The sequence below is a fragment of the Girardinichthys multiradiatus genome, chromosome 18, assembly GCF_021462225.1.
Source record: "Girardinichthys multiradiatus isolate DD_20200921_A chromosome 18, DD_fGirMul_XY1, whole genome shotgun sequence".
NCBI lineage: Eukaryota > Metazoa > Chordata > Actinopteri > Cyprinodontiformes > Goodeidae > Girardinichthys > Girardinichthys multiradiatus.
In genome coordinates this window covers 597,610-618,356 of record NC_061810.1, presented here as the reverse complement: position 1 = coordinate 618,356, position 20,747 = coordinate 597,610, and the positions used below count along the sequence as shown (strand labels likewise).

Here is a 20,747-nt window from a genome sequence, read left to right as displayed (position 1 = left end):
TGTATTACAGGATGCTATAATTGGTAACACTGAATGCATTATTTGGAGTAAATTGTTGTTTTTTATAATATCTATTAATTTTGATGCAATTTTATTAAAAGGGAATATAATATGGAAAATAAATCAAAGATGTTTTGTATTAATGACTGGTTTAAAATAAATAAACCATATAAAAGAAATTCTTTAGAAGTTTGCAGTTTTAATGAACTTCCTGTCAAAATGTACTTTTATTGTGAAGTATCCTGTTTAGTTTGATGTTACAGAGTTTGACTTTACTGGCAGCGAACTGATTGGTCCATTTCAAATTTGAATGAAGGCTCTGTGAGTTTATTGTTTTCATGGAATCACGTGATGTTTTATTTGAAAACTATTGGTTGGCTGAGGGGTTTTTCCGTTTTGCCCTCGGAATAATCCTTAGTCTTTTACAGACTAGCTTTGAGTAAACTTCTGGTGAGCTCAAAGTATTCCCCAAACCCTTTATTTCCTAAACCCTTCATTCCTACAACCCTTCAGAGAAGAAAGAGCAATCTTGCTGTTTTTTCTCTCCACCCTCAGTGATTTTTGTCGACTGCACCAAGCCTTTTCTGTCGGGGTAAGAATTTTTAATACTTATTTTTTTGGCATATGAATAAGCAATATTACTCTGAAGGTAGCATGTGCATTTATTTGTTATAAATCAGTAAAATTAGGCTTCGTTTCATTTCGAAATTATATTGTAAAATATGCTAGTTAAATACCGGACTTTGCACTGTATTCCTTAAACCGTTTGTGAAGCAGACAGAGTTTTGAGGAGATAAGCTGGCTGCTGTGAGTTTTGCTGTTCTTGCTGTGAAGCTTAGTTTCGTGGTAGGAGACGTTAGGTAGAACTACAGAGAGCGGGTCCATTGAAGGTGACGTTCGGAGTCGTCACGGAGGACGTGGAGCTGTTCTCATCAATTAACATGATGACAGAGTTGCTTGCACGTAACGAATTGAAGCGTATGAAAGTTCATCATTTAAAATAAATTAGTCAGTAACAAGTAAAGTTAATTAATGATGCTAGAACTTCATAAACAGAGAATAGTTAAATGTGCATTTGTTGAGCTTGAAGCTCAAGAAGGACCGGTATCCGCTTCCAAACGGACTCTTGTGTGGTTCGCCTATGGTCTGAATATGAGCCGGTTCCTATCCGAACCAACTACAGAAAACGTACATCTCTTTTAACTTAACAATCCACCGATAGCTAAGATGTAAGTTATACTGAAATCATACCTGGGCAGCTGATTGTTGTAACACCGGCCATGTTTGAGTGCGCGCGCAGAGCACAGCGTCTTCTTCTGCGTTCAGCACGTATTCTTCCAACGCTGTTCCACACTTATGACTAGAACGTCTCAAAGTCTGTGTTGAATGAGCTGCTCTTCAACCTCACAATAATATTGCAGCTGTAATAACGGAACAAATATGCAGAACAAAGGTGCTGCACGCAGCATGTCTCATGCAGCTGTTTTCCTACATTTCCGGGTCTGTGCTCTGTCTTGCCCAAGTCATTTCTGTCCAATGGGAGCAATGATCGTCACCCGCGTGACTTTGTTTACAGGTAGTTCACTTGCAAAAAGTAAAATGTGAAGCAACAAACTAAACGGTATACAATGTACATCTTATAACTGTATTGTAATTGTCATTTACTTAATGTACTTTAAATGTGTCCATCACAGGGTGACTGTGACTTTTTTGCTTGCAGTTTATTTATTAAACTGTGGGGACTTTACTGACATGCATTCGAACAGCAACTGTATAACGTGTACCTAATATAAAGTCCAAATATTTTATGGTGTTATTGACTCATTTGCTTTTCCAAAAATTAGTACAACTTTAGTTAAGCTGTTAAATGTTAAAATTGATGTTTTTCAAACAGTTTTTAGTTGTACAGTAATTTATGAAAAAATGCACAATGTTGAGATGAACTGTACATCTTGGTAAATTAATGTGAACATATTCTACTAAAGTTATATATTTTTAATCATGAATACCTTTAGCATTTATTCCTTTAATATTAATTTGCAGATGCCTCGAGGAAAGTCCCACCGCCGATCCGAAGCTGCTTGTCGCAGGGTTGAAGCAACTTGGGCTCAGCGTGTCAGGATGCCAGAGCCTTCCAGCGACTTTGTTCCACGTCAGTATTTGTTTTACTATTATTTATGAAGTGATTAAAATATTGGTTATGTGTATATAGTGTTAATGTGGACCAATCTGGTTTAAATATTATATGTTAAATAAATAAGAAAAAATCTAAGTACTTGCTTTTGTATGTTTATCCATAGGTTGTGGTACCGGCTGGCGCCACAAGGTCAAGGAATGGCCAATGAGTGAGGTCACCCTGCACCGTCACAAGTTGGTCATTCCTGCTGGGAGTACTGGTGAGAAAGTAAGTGGAATCCCAAAAGTTTTAAATATAGTTTGTAGAAATGTTTTGTTTTTCCCATAAATGTTTGTTTATTTTACTTTTGTGTTTTACAGTTCATCCTTCTCATCGGGGCCTCCCATTTGCGGTCTATCGCAGACGGCATTGTTCCAATGCCAGGTAACCGCATTGCTTTTGGGGTCATGTCGACTCCAGGGGCGTGCGCAGATGACCTGCACCGCGAGGTTCTGCACGCTGTAGTTCCTCGTGAGCCTGACGCTGTTTGCGTCATGGCTCCATCCAACAACCTTATGGCCAGCAAAACACCTGAACAGGCGGGACAAGCTTTTGAGCGGTACCTTTTGGCTGTTTTCAGTCGCTGGCCTAAGGTGAGTTGTCATGCTTCTTCTGTTTAAATGGTTGATATAGTACATATAGTGTTTGTAAATAACTTATTGTGTTTTCTTTAGGTTTTTTGTACCGCTATGGTTCCGCGTTTGACGGAGTCCGAGGACAAGATGAGAGCCTTTCAGCAGGAATTTCATCGTTGTTCGAACCGCCTGGGTAGGTAGAACAATCAAAGCTTCTAAACAGCACTATATTGTTTTTCATGTATATCATAATCATATAAATGTAGAAATATTTGTATTTTCTTCTGGATTATCAGGCGTGACTTATCACCCCATCGACGACTATTTCCCTCGGACCCATCCTCACATGTGGAGCCGTGATGGTGTAAGTAGCAAATAAGGTAACAGTTTTTGGAATTTTATATGTAATAGTTTTTAATCTCTCTATTCTTTGCTGTGTTTTTTCTCATGTGTGCAGATCCACCTCAGCGATGAAGACGGGATGCCACTTCTCGCGGAACTGATGTGGATTGCTGCCTATCAGTTCCTGGAGACACCAGAACCAAAGCCACTGGTTCAGAGCCAGGTGTCTCGTCCTTACAAGCCGAGATTTGTGCCCCGTGTTGTTGTGAAGGGTGTGGAACGAGCTCCACCTCCACCCCCTTCCGAGTGGACGCTGGTGAAATTTGGCAGGAAGGTAAGAGTCTTAACCTGTCATTTAAACTGCATGAAATGTCATTTTATTTAACTTTGTCAGTAAACTTCCAAATGTGATATGTTCTGCTATTACAGAGGAACCATTCGGGGGAATCTGAGTCCACCTCTGAAAAGAGTGGTTCATCGTGAGGTTAGTAAGGCTGCAACTTCTTATTAGGAAATACTGGGAATGTAGATGTTATATTTATTATTCAAATTATTTTTAAACAGGGGGATGGCACCCCAGTGGCCTTGAAGGAGTGCTACATCCCACTAAATCCTGTCCGGTTCTCACCCGTTATGTTGGCTGCCATGGAAAACGTTTCTCCATCGGCTCTTGGCGATGTTCACACAGGCGACGAGGTAATTTGCAGGAGACTGTAACTACCAATAACTTACACAGTCACTGTTTTCTTCTATAACTACTAGCAGAGAGCTGAAATGTTGGTTTTGTTACAGTTACAGACAAAGCCTGTGGGACATCAAAAGAAACCAGCTGTCTTGAAGACTAGGCATGCAAGACAGCAGGTGTGTATGAGCAAAATCAGTCCATCAGTTAAGGAGTTGATTAAAGATGACTGTATTGTATTTATCTGGATTTTTGTCTTTATTTTTCTTTTAGGTTTCACCCACACCACGCGTAACTTCCCCTGCTGCTGGTGTGGAGCCTGTCACTCCTAAGAAGAATGTAAGTGGCATTTATGTTAAACATACAGGTCCTTCTCAAAATATTAGCATATTGTGATAAAGTTAATTATTTTCCATAATGTAATGATGAAAATTTAACATTCATATATTTTAGATTCATTGCACACTAACTGAAATATTTCAGGTCTTTTATTGTCTTAATACGGATGATTTTGGCATACAGCTCATGAAAACCCAAAATTCCTATCTCACAAAATTAGCATATCATTAAAAGGGTCTCTAAACGAGCTATGAACCTAATCATCTGAATCAACGAGTTAACTCTAAACACCTGCAAAAGATTCCTGAGGCCTTTAAAACTCCCAGCCTGGTTCATCACTCAAAACCCCAATCATGGGTAAGACTGCCGACCTGACTGTTGTCCAGAAGGCCACTATTGACACCCTGAAGCAAGAGGGTAAGACACAGAAAGAAATTTCTGAACGAATAGGCTGTTCCCAGAGTGCTGTATCAAGGCACCTCAGTGGGAAGTCTGTGGGAAGGAAAAAGTGTGGCAGAAAACGCTGCACAACGAGAAGAGGTGACCGGACCCTGAGGAAGATTGTGGAGAAGGGCCGATTCCAGACCTTGGGGGACCTGCGGAAGCAGTGGACTGAGTCTGGAGTAGAAACATCCAGAGCCACCGTGCACAGGCGTGTGCAGGAAATGGGCTACAGGTGCCGCATTCCCCAGGTCAAGCCACTTTTGAACCAGAAACAGCGGCAGAAGCGCCTGACCTGGGCTACAGAGAAGCAGCACTGGACTGTTGCTCAGTGGTCCAAAGTACTTTTTTCAGATGAAAGCAAATTCTGCATGTCATTCGGAAATCAAGGTGCCAGAGTCTGGAGGAAGACTGGGGAGAAGGAAATGCCAAAATGCCAGAAGTCCAGTGTCAAGTACCCACAGTCAGTGATGGTCTGGGGTGCCGTGTCAGCTGCTGGTGTTGGTCCACTGTGTTTTATCAAGGGCAGGGTCAATGCAGCTAGCTATCAGGAGATTTTGGAGCACTTCATGCTTCTATCTGCTGAAAAGCTTTATGGAGATGAAGATTTCATTTTTCAGCACGACCTGGCACCTGCTCACAGTGCCAAAACCACTGGTAAATGGTTTACTGACCATGGTATCACTGTGCTCAATTGGCCTGCCAACTCTCCTGACCTGAACCCCATAGAGAATCTGTGGGATATTGTGAAGAGAACGTTGAGAGACTCAAGACCCAACACTCTGGATGAGCTAAAGGCCGCTATCGAAGCATCCTGGGCCTCCATAGGACCTCAGCAGTGCCACAGGCTGATTGCCTCCATGCCACGCCGCATTGAAGCAGTAATTTCTGCCAAAAGATTCCCGACCAAGTATTGAGTGCATAACTGTACATGATTATTTGAAGGTTGACGTTTTTTGTATTAAAAACACTTTTCTTTTATTGGTCGGATGAAATATGCTAATTTTGTGAGATAGGAATTTTGGGTTTTCATGAGCTGTATGCCAAAATCATCCGTATTAAGACAATAAAAGACCTGAAATATTTCAGTTAGTGTGCAATGAATCTAAAATATATGAATGTTACATTTTCATCATTACATTATGGAAAATAATGAACTTTATTACAATATGCTAATATTTTGAGAAGGACCTGTATACTTAAAGTTGTAGCTGTAATTGAACATGGCAAAATTATTATTACTGAAAAAAGTTGAAGTGGCATAAATGAGCTTAGTATTTTGAAGACTGACTTCAGATGTAGTAATTTTGTGTATTTTATTCTACTGTAGGCCGAGGCAACACAAGACCAAGTGTTAGTCTGTGATGTGCCGCGTTCTACCTGTCCTGGGGAGGCGACCGAGGGTCCTGTGCCGGAGGAGAGAGACGATGGACAGCGCACCCAAACGTTACCCCGAGGTCAAGCTGTTAACCCCATTTCTTGCGTGTGTTCACAGGGTGTGCCTATGTCTCTTGTTCCTGGGACAGTTGTTGATAATTGTAACTGTTTTAGATGTAGATACTATAACTGCAACTAGTGTTGTTGCAGGTATAAAACATTTCATTTCTCCCATTTGTACCTGGAAGTCGTTAGATGTGGATGAAATTGTGGTTGAAGGTCGGAAGTTAGGTGCATATATAGCTTCTGAAAGAGCGAAGACAGGCAGAAAGAACAAGTTGTGTGAGTTGGTGGAGGAGCAGAGCATCTTTGGTAGGAAGTGGAAAATAAGGATGGGTACGTTTGCTCGTGGTAATTTAGATTTTGGGCAGGATGCAGAATTGGGTAAAGTGCTGAAGGAGTATTTGTTGCGAGATGGAATGTGTATCCTTGATCTTCAGGATGCAATCATGTTGATTATCCAGCATAACGAGTACTTTGTAGTTGTGGACTGTGGAGTACGAAATTCACAGGGGTTGGCATCAGAAGTTGGTACATCTGTAGTGGTTTTTAATACGTGTTTAAATGATTAAATGCTTCATATAATGAATATCAGCAAATCATTAAATGCAAATCGCTATGGAGTTTGTACCATTTCTGTGGAACTGGTATCCATTAATAAGGATACATGTGCAGCAGTGATTGCTGACAAACAGGCTATAGATGCATGCCATGGTGGCAGTGCAGTTAGCAATGTGAGGTCACTTAGTGGATCCTTCCATCAGGGTGATGGTCGGTTTAAATATGGTGGTGTTCAGTGTGCAGCTGTAAGTGTTGTTGCTCTAGCAGAACACAAAGTCAACTGTCTTTTCATGGGATTCAGACATTTTAGATAAGGTAGTAGTTTTGGGTGATGAGCTGTACACATTTTTGCGGGACAATAATATGATTAGTGGTGGGAGTGAGCTTCTTTCAGTTCCAGACTTGCCAAAGCACATAGATGTTGATGGGCAGACTTTTGAACTGAACTATGGGGACTTTGTTGCTGGAGATCTACATGTTCTCCAGGGAGATTTCATAGATGCTGGAATCAACACCACTTTGCGTGAAGGATTGCAAGAGAAGTGTCCAAAATATGAGACTTGTTTTCTGACTGTAAAAGGAAACACTTGTGCCCTTATCAGTCAGAGAGGACGTTATGCTGTGGTAGACTCCCATGCTCGTAACTCACATGGGATGGTAGATGCCAAAGGGAAGAGCATTGTTTTGTATTTTAGCAGTCTTGAGCAGGTCTTTTATTATATTATCACGTTTGCTGGACAACCAAGTGATGGTCCTGCATTGTTTGAACTTAGTGGGATCTGTGTGAATAAAATGGACAATGAGGAATGTTTCATTGAACTTGGTGATGTTAGTACAGGAAGTCAGCGTGGTTGTAGCTCTGTTGAATTTGTGTGTGTTGAGGAAGAACAGTGTACAAGTCTTGAAAAACCCAGGAAGTGTAAAATGGCTACACAGTGTTCCAGTTTTAAAAAGATGAAGATGACTGATGTTGATCAAGTCAATTCAGATGTAGTGTTTGTCAGCAGTGTGAGAAGTAGAAGTTTGATGTTTAATCCTCTTTCACAAGTGGTTGCAGAGACTGTGTGCAAACAATTGAATGTAGATTGTGAAAAGAGTGAGTCAGTGTCTTGCTTGCTTGGAGAGCTAGGAGTGCCTTGCATGATGGACAAGATTGTTCCTGATGGAAATTGTTTCTTTCGGGCTGTAAGTCAAGCGGTTAGTGGCACACAGAAATGGCATAGGAAAATTAGACTTGCTGTAGTGAAGCAGTTGGAGAGGAATCCTAACTCGTATAAGAATATTTTGAGAGCGGAGTTTTCCTCTGTTGCTGATTATATTAATCGGTCAAGGATGCGATATGTTGGTAGCTGGGCAACTGAAGTAGAAATTCAAGCTGAGATAAGATCTTTTCAGCGGGACAAGCTTATGTAGCATTGAGTCGTGTTAGAAACCTGTCAGGGCTTGTGATTCAGGAGTTTGATGAGAAGATGATTTATTGTAAGGAGGACATAAAGGTTGCCCTTAAGGCCATGTCACCTTTAATGATGGAAAATGTGTTGGGTAGTTTAAATTTTAAAGATTTTAGTATATTTTTGCTGAATGTGCAAAGTTTGCCTGGACATGTGGCTGATTTGGCCTCTTGTATAAAGCAGGTTCAGCCTAGTTGCATTGCTGTGAGAGAAACATGGCTGCCTGCAGCTTTTGCAGCTGATACGGTAAAGATTGCTGGCTACAGTTTTAAGAACTGTCCACGAAGTTTATCGTATAACTGCAATATTCCAGCATTAGTGGAATTGCAGGGGCAACAGCACGGTGGAGTTGGCATGTATTGCACTGATGGTGTGGCATATGAAGTTCTGAGTGTACCAGATGTTAATTTGGAGTGTCTGGTTTATCACTTTCAGAGCTTCAGTATTGTTGTGGCTGTTGTTTATCGCCCACCGTCGTATCCTTTGTCACTGTTTAAGAAGAACTTGGGCAAGTTACTTTATTGGCTTGAGCCACTAAGTGACACAGCTGCAGTGATTGGAGATTTAAATGATGATTTTTTGAAATCATCTAATGTCTCCAAATTTGTGACAGAGAGAGGCTATGTTCAGGAAGTGAAAGAGAGCCAACAACGGAGAGTGGCACTTTAATTGATCATGTTTATGTGAAATCTTCGGTGTATGATGTAGAGGCAATTGTTGTGCCGACATATATTAGTGATCATGAGGCCATAGTTTCAATTTTTAACTGTAGTATCAGTAGATAATAGTGAACAGTTTTTTAATGTATTTGGATGGATAGTTTTAAATGTAAAAATACATTTTCGATAGAGATTGACATTTTGTATGCAATATATAAACTGTTTGTAATTTATTAAGGTTTCGTTTCCTCCATTAAGACAGCATTTATTGCCAAACAAATTGACAAAAGTTGAGCATGTTATGAATCCGACATGCTTTATTAATAATTGTGCTGGGTTATAAAAATGTTTTTAATGTAATTGGAAATGTAACATTAAATATGCTGTTCTTGATGGAGGTTTTGCTTTACCTTGTCATGTTACCCAAAAAAGCAAAAGGCACTGGTAGTGGTACTCTCAATTTTGGGACGGGGTTCAACTCCCTGTGGTGCCTTGCTGGTTGTGTTGACAATGGCATGTGAAATGTTCTATATTATAAAAGAAATGACAAACCCTAAAATATTGTAATTGCTGTTAACACCTTTTTAACCTGTGTAATTTTTGGCTCTGTTGAAGGTACTCCTGGATCAGTGCTTCTGTGTTCTTTTGTGTGTACTGTCTTCTCAAACCCCCAGTCAGTCATGTCAGATGGCCTCTCAGGGAGGCTGGTACTGGTTGCACTAGATGTTTTTTTTCATGCTAAAGAGGAGTTTATCCTGTCCACTGCCACTACATGCTTGCTCAGTATGAGGGATGACTGCCAACTCAAGGACACTGCCATCAACCATCCATTTGCTACATGCTCATCCAAGAAGAGTGAACACTGCAAGTCAATGATTCGATGCAAGCTGCTGTTTCCTTTACATAGAAAACATGTAAAGAAGTACAATAATAAACTGAACTTGACCTCATTGTGGGATGTAATGTATGTATGATGAAGTGGAATTTTTGACTTCAATGTTTATAATTGGAATAAAGTAACCTGACAGTACATATGTTGTGAATTAGTGTTATGTAAATAAATACACTTTTATTTGAATTTTACACATTGTATAAAAATTGGCTCCTGGCAAAAGTTATCAGTAGGCTTCATGATGAAAGGTGAAAGGTGAGTGAAAGACTTAAAAGTATGTGTACGATTTGAAGAGAACAGTGTGAAGGACCTGTATTTTGTGTAATGAGGCAGTATTTTGAAGTTATGAGACTTCTTAAAGGACCTAAAACATTGAAACATCAGTCTTCCTATGGCCTGGGGTTTGTGGTTTTTTGATCCAAGCATATAATGAAATAATATTGTAAGGCACCCAACATGGACCATTAACGGTAAGTTTGTTTAAAATCTGGCATTCTATGTTAAAGACAGACCAATAAAATTGTTATAGCGAGTAAGAAAAAACAGACTGCACATTGAGCAACCTTTCATACCATCTTGAGTCATGCAGGGTTCTTCTCCAGCGGAGAGCATTCAAAATGTGGGTAAAATCCAACCTTCCCGAAGGAAGCTGCAGTCACTTGGCTGTTAGTTGATGAGATCATTTTAGCTCACGCACTGACTTTTTGTTAACATTTTAATTATTAATCCATGATGAATTATATTATATTTCAAGTGTATCCGATGATGTATGAGGGAGATAAAGCCATTGAAGTGTCCTAGGGGGTGCTATTGATCCAAATGTCAATGTAATGTAATAGACGTGTTTGGAGGCTGACAAAGATCAACCATAATCAGTTTTGAGTAAATGGGACGTTCCTAAAGGAAGCTGCACGCACTTGTTTGTTTGTGGGCAGGGCTAAAATGCTGTCATAAGTTGACTGTGTGAACATGTCCATCATTAACTCATGATCATGTATACTACATTTCAAATGGATCCGAGGATATATGAGGGAGATAGAGCACTTAAAGAGACCTAGGGGGTGCTGTTGATCCAAATTCCAATGTAATGTAACAGAGCTGTTTATGGACTGGCAAAGATCAAGAATTATTAGTTTGGAGTGATGCATGAGTAATTTAGAGGCAAACGTATGGCAGTGGCGTGACATCAGAATTCGCCACGCCATCATGGCCACAATCTCCAGCTAAAGCAGTCAGTACTGGCGACTGTCTAAGACCATCATGTTATCTGTTACTTGGGACAGTTTCACATTGATTATGTGAAGAAAATCAAAAATTGACTCTGTAAAGGAAAATGGGATACTTCCTGTTCTCAGGGGGCGGGGCTTTGATGATGTCAGCATCTGATCAGTGAATATTGTTGAGGCCTAGAGGCAGATCAATCCCAGAAGGTTTCATCTCTCTGTGTCTTTCCTTGTAGGAGCTATATCAATGTAGTCTTTTATGGCGAGAAGTCATATTTTGAGGCGTGGCCACGCCCACACGCTTTCATGTATCAAAAAGCTTTTGATAACTTTTGATCCCCAATGCCTTAAGAGTATACTGAGTGATTTTGAAGTATGTAAGTCAAAAGCTGTAGGAGGAGTTCGCTCAGATATGCGTGCTAGAAACGGTCAAAACTGGGTGAAAATGGCAACTTCTATCCAAAATGGCCGACTTCCTGTTGGGTTTGGACCAATGCTCCAATAGAGTTTTTTGTAGGTCCTGAGAAGTTACATATGTGGCTTGGGGCTGATTTTTTCTAATTTTGTAGGGGGCGCTGTGGACGAATTAGGCCACGCCCACCGAATATGTCATCAGATCTCTGTTGGGGACTGGAGAAGGATCAATCACATTGAATTTGTTGCAGATCAGATGATCTATGTGGAAATTAGAGGCAAACGTATGGCCATGGCGTGACGTCTGACTTCGCCGTGCCGCCATGGCCACGCCCTTTTATGAAAAGTCACTGTGCCTTAAACAAAGTTAGACCCACTAGTTATCTGTCTTCTGAAACACTTTCAAGTTGATTGGGTCAAGAGGGTCAGAGAGGCACCTTTCCAAGTGAAAAAAGTGACTTCCGGTTCTGAGGGGGCGTGGCTTTGATGATGTCACAATATGACCCCATAGGATTGTCGGGATCCCGAATGTCCTCCTTCATGCCAACTTTGGTGTGATTTGGAATTTGTTTGGGAAAGCTATTGCAATTTTTAACTTTCAGCGCAAACGCCAAGTTCGTGGCCCGGCCACGCCCCCTAAACATGGCCAAAAACTCACGATTTTGATCACTTTTAATCCCCCATGCCTTATCATCATATAGACCAAATATGAAGGCGATAGCTCAAAATGCCTAGGAGGAGTTCGTTAAAGTTCGAGGTGAGTAAAAGTGAAAAACGGGCAAAAATCGGTCTTTGACCCAAAATGGCCGACTTCCTGTGCATTTTAGGGCATACCTCCAAGAGACTTTTTTTCTTGGTTTGAGGAGTTCTAGCATTGTGCCAAATTTCAGATCTCTACAACTTACGGTTCGGCCTATCTCACATTTGGGGGCGTGGCTAAGTTGTTTGGCCACGCCCACTGACGAAGACATTAAAGAACGAAAATTTCACGCGGGGGACAATTTTGGGTAAAATTTGGTAAGTTTTGGGACATGGCAAAGTCCCCATATTGCCCCGCCAAAAGTCCCCGGAAAAAAGAATAAAGAATAATAATTCGAGCGATTACAATAGGCCCTTGCAGTTTTCCTGCTTAACTAGAAACCTGCAAGCAGCTTTGAAGGCCCTCGCACCCGTCAGCACAACTCGGGCTGTTGAGCGACTTCAGGAGCCTGGCATCACCTCATACACGCCACATACGATGATACCGCGTCACTTCAACACGTCGCCAGTAGGTGGCACTTTGAGCAACATGTCATATGATCTTTGGTCATGCAGAGTTTCAGTCTGGCAAAAAGCATTCAAAATTTTGAGTAAATCTGACCTTCCAGATGGGAGCTGCACTCACTTGTTTGTTTGTGGGTGGGGCTAAAACGACATCATCAATTGACTGTTTCAACATGTCCGTCATTAAGTCATGTTCATGTATACTACATTTCAAGTGGATCCGATGATGTATGAAGGAGATATAGCCCTTGAAGTGTCCTAGGGGGCACTGTTGATCCAAATTTAAATGTAATCCAATAGAGCAGTTTGGGGGCTGACAAGCATATTCAGTTTGGAGTGAATCGGACCATGCATGTGTAATTCAGAGGCAAACGTATGGCCGTGGCGTGACATCAGAATTCGCCACGCCATCATATTCACACCCTCCAGCTAAAGCAGTAAGTACTGTCAACTGTGTAAGAGCATCATGTTATATGTTACTTGGGACAGTTTCACATTGATTAGGTGAAGAACATCAAACATTGACAGTAAAGGAAAACGTGATACTTCCTGTTCTCAGGGGGCGGGGCTTCGATGATGTCAGCATCTGACCAGTGAATATTTTTCAGGCCTAGAGGCAGATCAATCCCAGAAGGTTTCATTTTTCTGTGACTTTCCTTGTAGGAACTATATCAATTTAGTGTTTTATGGCAAGAAGTCATATTTTGAGGCGTGGCCACGCCCACACGCTTTAATGTATCAGAAAGCTTTTGATAACTTTTAATCCCCAATCCGTTAAGAGTATACTGAGTGATTTTGAAGTCTGTAAGTCAAAAGCTGTAGGAGGAGTTCGCTCAGATATGCGGGCTAGAAACGGTCAAAACTGGGTGAAAATGGCAACTTCAATCCAAAATGGCCGACTTCCTGTTGGGTTTGGACCAATGCTCCAATAGACTTTTTTGTAGGACCTGAGAAGTTACATATGTGTACCAAATTTCACAATCCTCGGTCAAAGCATGGCTTGGGGCTGATTTTTTAAAGTTTTCTAGGGGGCGCTGTGGACGAATTAGCCACGCCCACCAAATATGTCATCAGATCTCTGTTGGGTACTGGACAAGGTTAAATCACATTGAATTTGGTGCAGATCAGATGATCTATGTGGAAATTAGAGGCAAACGTATGGCCATGGCGTGACGTCTGACTTTGGCGCGCCGCCATGGCCACGCCCTTTTATGAAAAGACACTGTGCCTCAAACGAAGTTAGACCCACTAGTTATCTGTCTTCTGACACACTTTCAAGTTGATTGGGTGAAGAGGGTCAGAGAGGCACCTTTCCAAGTGAAAAAAGGCCGAATGCCCTCCTTCATGCCAACTTTGGTGTGATTTGTATTTTTTTTGGGAAAGTTATTGCAATTTTTCACTTATGGCGCGAACACCAAGTTTGTGCCCCGGCCACGCCCCCTAAACATGCTCAAAAACTCACGATTTTGATAACTTTTAATCCCCCGTCCCTTATCTGCACATTGACCAAATATGTACCCGATAGCTTAAAATCCCTAGGAGGAGTTCGTTAAAGTTCGAGGTGAGTAAAAGTGAAAAATGGGCAAAAATCGGCCTTTAATTCAAAATGGCCGACTTCCTGTACGTTTTAGGGCATACCCCCAAGAGACTTTTTTTCTTGGTTTGAGGAGCTCTAGCAGTATGCCAAATTTCAGATCTCCACGACTTACGGTTGGGCCTATCTCACGTTTGGGGGTGTGGCTAAGTGGTTTGGCCACGCCCACTGACAACGACATTATGGAACAAGAATTTTACGCGGGGGACAATTTTGGGTAAAAGCGTGTGCATCTAGGGGCTTGGCAAAGTCCCCATATTGCCCCGCAAAGACGCAACGAAATAATAATAAGAATTTGAGCGATTACAATAGGCCCTTGCAGTTTTCCTGCTCGGGCCTAATAAGAAACATAGCAATTACAATAGGCCCTTGCAGTTTTCCTGCTCGGGCCTAACTAAAAACCTGCAAGCAGCTTTGAAGGCACCTCGCACCCCTCAGCGCATCTCGGGCTGTTGAGCGACCGCAGGAGCCTGGCATCACCTCATACACGCCACATACGATGACACCGCGTCACTTCAACACGTTGCCAGTAGGTGGCACTTTCAGGTGTTGCAGGATGAAGTGTAGACCTAAGTTAACACCATCATCTGCCGACCTGTTTGCTTGGTAAGCAAATTGCAGGGGGTCCAGCAGGGGGCCTGTGATGTCTTTCAGGTGCTTCAGCACCAGCCGCTCAAAGGATTTCATGACCACAGCAATATACTGAACAGGTCAAAAACGAGTTGATTCTGTAGAACTATATCATTCTTATGTTTTTTTATTTATTTATTTGGACCTGTGAATTAACCTGATACTGAGATTCAAGTGATTTTTTGTGAAACCACAAGTTTCTCTGGAGCTTCGTTCGTTCGTCGTCTTCCGCTTTATCCGGGACCGGGTCGCGGGGGCAGCAGACTCAGCAGAGACGCCCAGACGTCCCTCTCTCCAGACACCTCCTCCAGTTCCTCCAGGGGGAGCCCAAGGCGTTCCCAGGCCAGCCGAGAGACATAGTCCCTCCAGCGTGTCCTGGGCCGTCCCCTGGGCCTCCTCCCGGTGGGACGTGCCTGGAACACCTCCCGAGGAAGGCGTCCAGGAGGCATCCGGTATAGATGCCCGAGCCACCTCAACTGGCTCCTCTCGATGTGGAGGAGCAGCGGCTCTACTCCGAGCCCCTCCCGGATGGCCGAGCTCCTCACCCTATCTCTAAGGGAGTGCCCGGCCACCCTACGGAGGAAGCTCATTTCAGCCGCTTGTATCCGTGATCTCGTTCTTTCGGTCATGACCCAAAGTTCATGGCCATAGGTGAAGGTAGGAACGTAGACCGACCAGTAAATTGAGAGCTTTGCTTTTCGGCTCAGCTCTCTCTTCACCACAATGGACCGGCACAGCGCCCCCATTACTGTGGCAGCCGCAACGATCCGTCTGTCGATCTCCCGCTCCATTCTTCCCTCACTCGTGAACAAGATCCCGAGATACTTAAACTCCTCCACTTGAGGCAGGAACTCCCCTCCAACCTGAAGAGGACAAGCCACCCTTTTCCGGTCGAGTACCATGGCCTCGGACTTGGAGGAGCTGATCCTCATCCCAGCCGCTTCACACTCGGCTGCGAACCGCCACAGCGCATGCTGTAGGTCTTGGCTAGAGGGGGCCAGCAGGACCACGTCATCTGCAAAAAGAAGAGACGAAATCCACTGGTCCCCAAACCAGACCCCCTCCAGCCCCTGGCTGCGTCTAGAAATCCTGTCCATAAAAGTTATGAACAGGACCGGTGACAAAGGGCAGCCCTGCCGGAGTCCAACATGCACTGGGAACAGGTCCGACTTAGTGCCGGCAATGCGGACCAAACTTCTGCTCCACTCGTACAGGGACCGGATGGCCCCTAATAAAGGGCCCCCGATTCCATACTCCTGGAGCACCCCCCACAGGGCATCACGAGGGACACAGTCGAATGCCTTCTCCAGGTCCACAAAACACATGTGAACCGGTTGGGCAAACTCCCACGAACCCTCGAGCACCCTGTAGAGGGTATAGAGCTGGTCCAGTGTTCCACGGCTGGGACGAAAACCACACTGCTCCTCCTGAAGCCGAGGTTCGACTATCGGTCGGACTCTCCTCTCCAATACCCTGGCGTAGGCCTTACCAGGGAGGCTGAGGAGTGTGATCCCCCTGTAGTTGGAACACACCCTCCGGTCCCCCTTCTTATAAAGGGGGACCACCACCCCAGTCTGCCAGTCCAGAGGCACTGTCCCCGACCGCCACGCAATGTTGAAGAGGCGTGTCAACCATGACAGCCCTACAACATCCAGAGACTTGAGGTACTCAGGGCGGATCTCATCCACCCCCGAAGCCTTGCCACTGCGGAGCTTTTTAACCACCTCGGTGACTTCAGCCTGGGTGATGAAAGAGTCCAACCCCGAGTCCCCAGCCTCTGTTTCCACCACGGAATGCGTGATGGCAGGATTGAGGAGATCCTCGAAGTACTCCTTCCACCGCCCGATAATGTCCTCAGTCGAGGTCAGCAGTCTCCCGCCCCCACTATAAACAGTGTTGGCAAAGCACTGCTTCCCCCTCCTGAGGCGCCGGACGGTTTGCCAGAATCGCTTCGAGGCCAACCGGTAGTCCTTCTCCATGGCCTCACCAAACTCTTCCCAGGCCCGAGTTTTTGCCTCTGCCACAGCCCGGGCCGCAGCACGCTTGGCCTCACGGTACCCGTCAGCCGCCTCAGGAGTCCCACAAGCCAACCACAGCCGATAGGACTCCTTCTTCAGCTTAACAGCATCCCTTACTGCCGGTGTCCACCACTGGGTTCTGGGATTGCCGCCACGACAGGCACTGCAGACCTCATGGCCGCAGCTATGGGCAGCAGCATTGACAATAGATGCGGAGAACATGGTCCACTCGGACTCTATGTCTCCAACATCCCCCGGGATCTGGTCGAAGCTCTCCCGGAGGTGGGAGTTGAATACATCCCTGGCCGAGGGCTCCGCCAGGCGTTCTCTGGAGCTTCTTGAGCCAAATTATAAGGACTAGACGTATTTGTTATTGTGAGTGTAATATTTTCAGACACCATTTTTTTGAAGGTCTGTGGTCCGTAACCTACATGTGCAAGTGTCCTTTAGCTGTTAAATCTTCTGATTACACTGTAAATGTCCTAAGGGCTCTGCAGGGCTCTGTCCAGGTTTACCTGTTTCCCAAAGCTCTGGTGATGCACAGGCCTCCTGGATAGGCCGTCCATCTGTCACTGATCTCAGATGAGTTCTGTTAAGCATCTTTGCATTGGGTACAACAGTAGCTGCTACCAGGAATCTGGCCCAGCTCTCAGTAGTCTGTGTGCTTGACAGTATGTCTGCCTTCATATGTGCTCAGTCAATTAGAAATTCTAGTGTGTTGACTGAAGAGAAGGATGAACTTTAAGCCTGATCAGCATCAGCTGGTTTTACATATTCTTGCATCAACACATGAGTACCTGTGAATTTTCTTTTACTACAGTTTTGTAACAGAAATATATATATAGAAAATAGATATAGAAAATGACTGACTGACTACTGACTTTCTTCCATACAGTCACTATATTACATATTTTTTTCATTTCCATTTTTTACAAAATAGAGATCTTCTAAGAACAATGATCGAGTTCCAATCTCTGATTTTTGACCTGTTCTTACAGACATATTTTCTTAGCCTGTGAGTGGTTTGCATCCGACAGTTGGCACTGCACTTGGTGATGTTTGGCTTGGATGCAGCTGCTGGGTCATGAAAACTCTTTCCATGAAGCTCTCTACGCACTGTTCCGGAGTTAATCTGAAGGCCACATGAGGTGTGGTGGTCTGTAGTGAGTGACTCTGCAGAAACTCTGCGACCCCTGCGTAATATTCACATCCGCATCCGCTGCCCCTGCTCTGTCAGTTGACCTACAACGTAGTGCCTGATTTGCTGTCATTCCCAGTTAATTTAACTTTCTTATAATACCACTGACAGTTGATGGTGGAATATGGACATGGAAGTGATTGAAACATCTGATTTAAATTATTTGGAATGCTGAGCAAATACCTTGGCCAATACAGTGTATAATCAAGTTGAAAAGTATGGTGGCCGGGGGTTGCAAAACACTTTTACAAGTACCAAAACAAATTTACATTTTATAAAACAAATTTACATTTCAGAAAACAAATTTACATTTAAGAAAACAAATTTACATTTCAGAAAACACTTTTACATTTCAGAAAACAAATTTACATTTCAGAAAACAAATTTACATTTCAGAAAACAAATTTACAATTCAGAAAACACTTTTACATTTCAGAAAACACTTTTACATTTCAGAAAACAAATTTACATTTCAGAAAACACTTTTACATTTCAGAAAACGATTTAACAAGATGCGAAACAAATTTACATTTCAGAAAACAAATTTACATTTAAGAAAACAAATTTACAATTCAGAAAACACTTTTACATTTCAGAAAACACTTTTACATTTCAGAAAACAAATTTACATTTCAGAAAACACTTTTACATTTCAGAAAACGATTTAACAAGATGCGAAAAAATTTACATTTCAGAAAACAAATTTACATTTCAGAAAACACTTTTACATTTCAGAAAACAAATTTACATTTCAGAAAACAAATTTGCATTTCAGAAAACACTTTTACATTTCAGAAAATCAACTGGAAAGGGAATGTACCAACCCCGAGGCTGACCCGGAAGTCAGCCTCAGGGGCTGCATCCTTCGAAGGCCGTATTTGTAGGCCGATTATGTTACAGCGCGGCGACGAAGGCTGTCCCAATTCATGAATCATGACTCCCTCAAATGCGGCCGACAAATATGTCCTTATTTTGCCCGATTTGAAGGATGGGTCGTGAGTATCCTTTGCGGCCCATCCTTTTCCATCATTCATTGCGGGTCGAAGCGGATTGGTCAAGCAGGGGAAGCCATGGCGGTCCATAGCAACAAAAGCTGTGAGTAAATTGTGGAAAATTACACTTTCTGTGACACAAATTAACTTCTACAATGTTTTTAGTGCGGTAATATAACTATGTAGACATGAAATATCTGCTTGATTTATCTAGACATCGCTTAATTTCAAACATGCTCCGACGTGTTCGGAGTTTTCCGTTCCCACTGTAGTAACTGGCTCGCCTCGCCAGCCCTACCGGCGGTGAGGCGAGCTAGCCCGGTAGAGATCTGACCGGACTATCGGCACTAAGCTCCAGCTGGCAGTCATCACAGTGAACGTTTAACACAAGTGATTTCTAACAGTTTATGTTATTATTTTAATTGTTACTGAAAATCGATTTAATATTTCAGGTGATATTAAGGTTAACCAGAATAAATGAACAGTTTTATGTAATCCAACTGTATCGCTGGAGAGTGTGATTGAGAATGAATAAGCTTTTCAATATGAATTTTTAATGAAGAAATGTGCTATATGTTTTAAAAGTTTATTTATAATTCAGTTAGCATTATAATTTCTGATTCCAGGTACAGCTGAAGAGAAATACACTTTCAAATGTAAGTGAATCTCACTAAAGAAGTGAAAAGTTTGAAAGAGCTTGCTTTAGACATTTGCATAGAAATATTTTAATAATTTATTCAAATTAAGACAAATGTGAAATTAAAAAAGGCTTTATTTTTGCTCTGATATTAAGCAAGATGTTTTTTTTTTGGTATTTTCATATTTTGTTTTTTTAGGTACAAAGCAGCAGACGGGCCAGTTTATTAAGCTCAGGGGTGAGAACCACCACCTTTTTACTGGAGCTAAAAACTCAGCCATCGTGGCTTGGAGGTACAATAACAACATTCTTTGCAGTCAGTTTCTGTCCAGTTTCAATAACTTCTATCTTTCTAACTTTCATAAATATCCATCTAGTGATTAACATACTTCTTTCGGTTCAGGACAATTCTGGAGAAGATGGACCAACAGGGGAAGGTCACCCCCTTTGCAGGACAAAACAAGGTGGGACAATTTGAAAAAAAAAAAAAAAAAGAATTTAGAGTATGTTCAGAAGTTCTCATGTCACACACAAATAAAAAAAATATTTCTAAATGTCTTGTTGATTTCTCTGTTTAGTCAACTCTTCTTTTATTCCATCTAACTTTAGGATTGTAAGTATCCAGGGTCAGGAGAGGAAGTCAGTGAAAAGCCCACTGCTGCTATTGGCCCTGGTTTGTCCTTATGGATGAGATGTTGGGACAGAGGTCTTCCACAACACCTCCTGTCCTAATTGCCTCCATCCCTGAGGATACTCCAGGGCCAAGCGGAGCGGTGGGCAACCAGATGGAGAAGGAAGACAGTGAGCCAGCAGGAAGGGGTCAGAAAAGAAAGAGGGACAGAGAGATGATGGAGTTGATCAGGGTGGACATGAGGGTACAGAGAGAAGCAGAGGAGAAGAGGACACAGAGAATGGACAGACTGTTTTTCAAAGAATGGCACCAAAATAAGATGCTACATAAGAAATGTTAAGTTTTGTTCAGATTGTTTCTTAAAGTTTTAAGGTGTTCTAATAAATTTCAAAATTGTTTTTGTCACTGTTATTTCCATTTGACCCAACAATACATCAACTTCATTTAAAGTTATAAACAGAATTTATTATGAAAAATACAAACAGCACTTTAAACAGAATGAGGGAAGAAAACATTCAAACAGATCAAGATTACAAGAAACAAAAGGCATAAAATAAAACTATGTACAAGTATTTACAATGGCAACAGCAGG

General features: G+C 42.5%; 2 protein-coding genes across 3 annotated transcripts; both read left to right on the top strand.

Moving 5' to 3' along the window:
- The first annotated feature begins 435 nt into the window (after nt 1–435).
- Nucleotides 436–3,576, top strand: LOC124884006. Its single transcript, XM_047391588.1, has 8 exons — nt 436–592; nt 2,044–2,152; nt 2,301–2,404; nt 2,497–2,769; nt 2,851–2,944; nt 3,048–3,115; nt 3,209–3,427; nt 3,523–3,576. The coding sequence occupies exons 2-8, from the start codon at nt 2,044–2,046 to the stop codon at nt 3,574–3,576; spliced, it is 921 nt and encodes a 306-aa protein (XP_047247544.1). The 5' UTR covers nt 436–592.
- Nucleotides 3,577–3,655: 79 nt separating this feature from the next.
- Nucleotides 3,656–9,603, top strand: LOC124884451. Of its 2 annotated transcripts, none has more exons than XM_047392371.1 (4): nt 3,656–3,789; nt 3,886–3,954; nt 4,049–4,114; nt 5,886–9,603. In XM_047392371.1, the coding sequence occupies exon 4, from the start codon at nt 6,917–6,919 to the stop codon at nt 7,964–7,966; it is 1,050 nt and encodes a 349-aa protein (XP_047248327.1). In that variant the 5' UTR covers nt 3,656–3,789; nt 3,886–3,954; nt 4,049–4,114; nt 5,886–6,916; the 3' UTR covers nt 7,967–9,603. The 2 variants fall into 2 exon arrangements, with proteins under 2 accessions (XP_047248327.1, XP_047248328.1); XM_047392372.1 differs by having other exon boundaries at nt 3,662–3,789.
- Nucleotides 9,604–20,747: the final 11,144 nt, after the last annotated feature.

Bases quoted from the DNA above. Each gene is read 5' to 3' on its own strand.
- LOC124884451 (XM_047392371.1), top strand. From the start codon at position 6,917: ATGATTAGTGGTGGGAGTGAGCTTCTTTCAGTTCCAGACTTGCCAAAG.
- LOC124884006 (XM_047391588.1), top strand. From the start codon at position 2,044: ATGCCTCGAGGAAAGTCCCACCGCCGATCCGAAGCTGCTTGTCGCAGG. The intron at 2,153-2,300 runs GTCAGTATTTGT...GTTTATCCATAG, and splicing joins TTCCAGCGACTTTGTTCCAC to GTTGTGGTACCGGCTGGCGC. The intron at 3,428-3,522 runs GTAAGAGTCTTA...CTGCTATTACAG, and splicing joins TGGTGAAATTTGGCAGGAAG to AGGAACCATTCGGGGGAATC.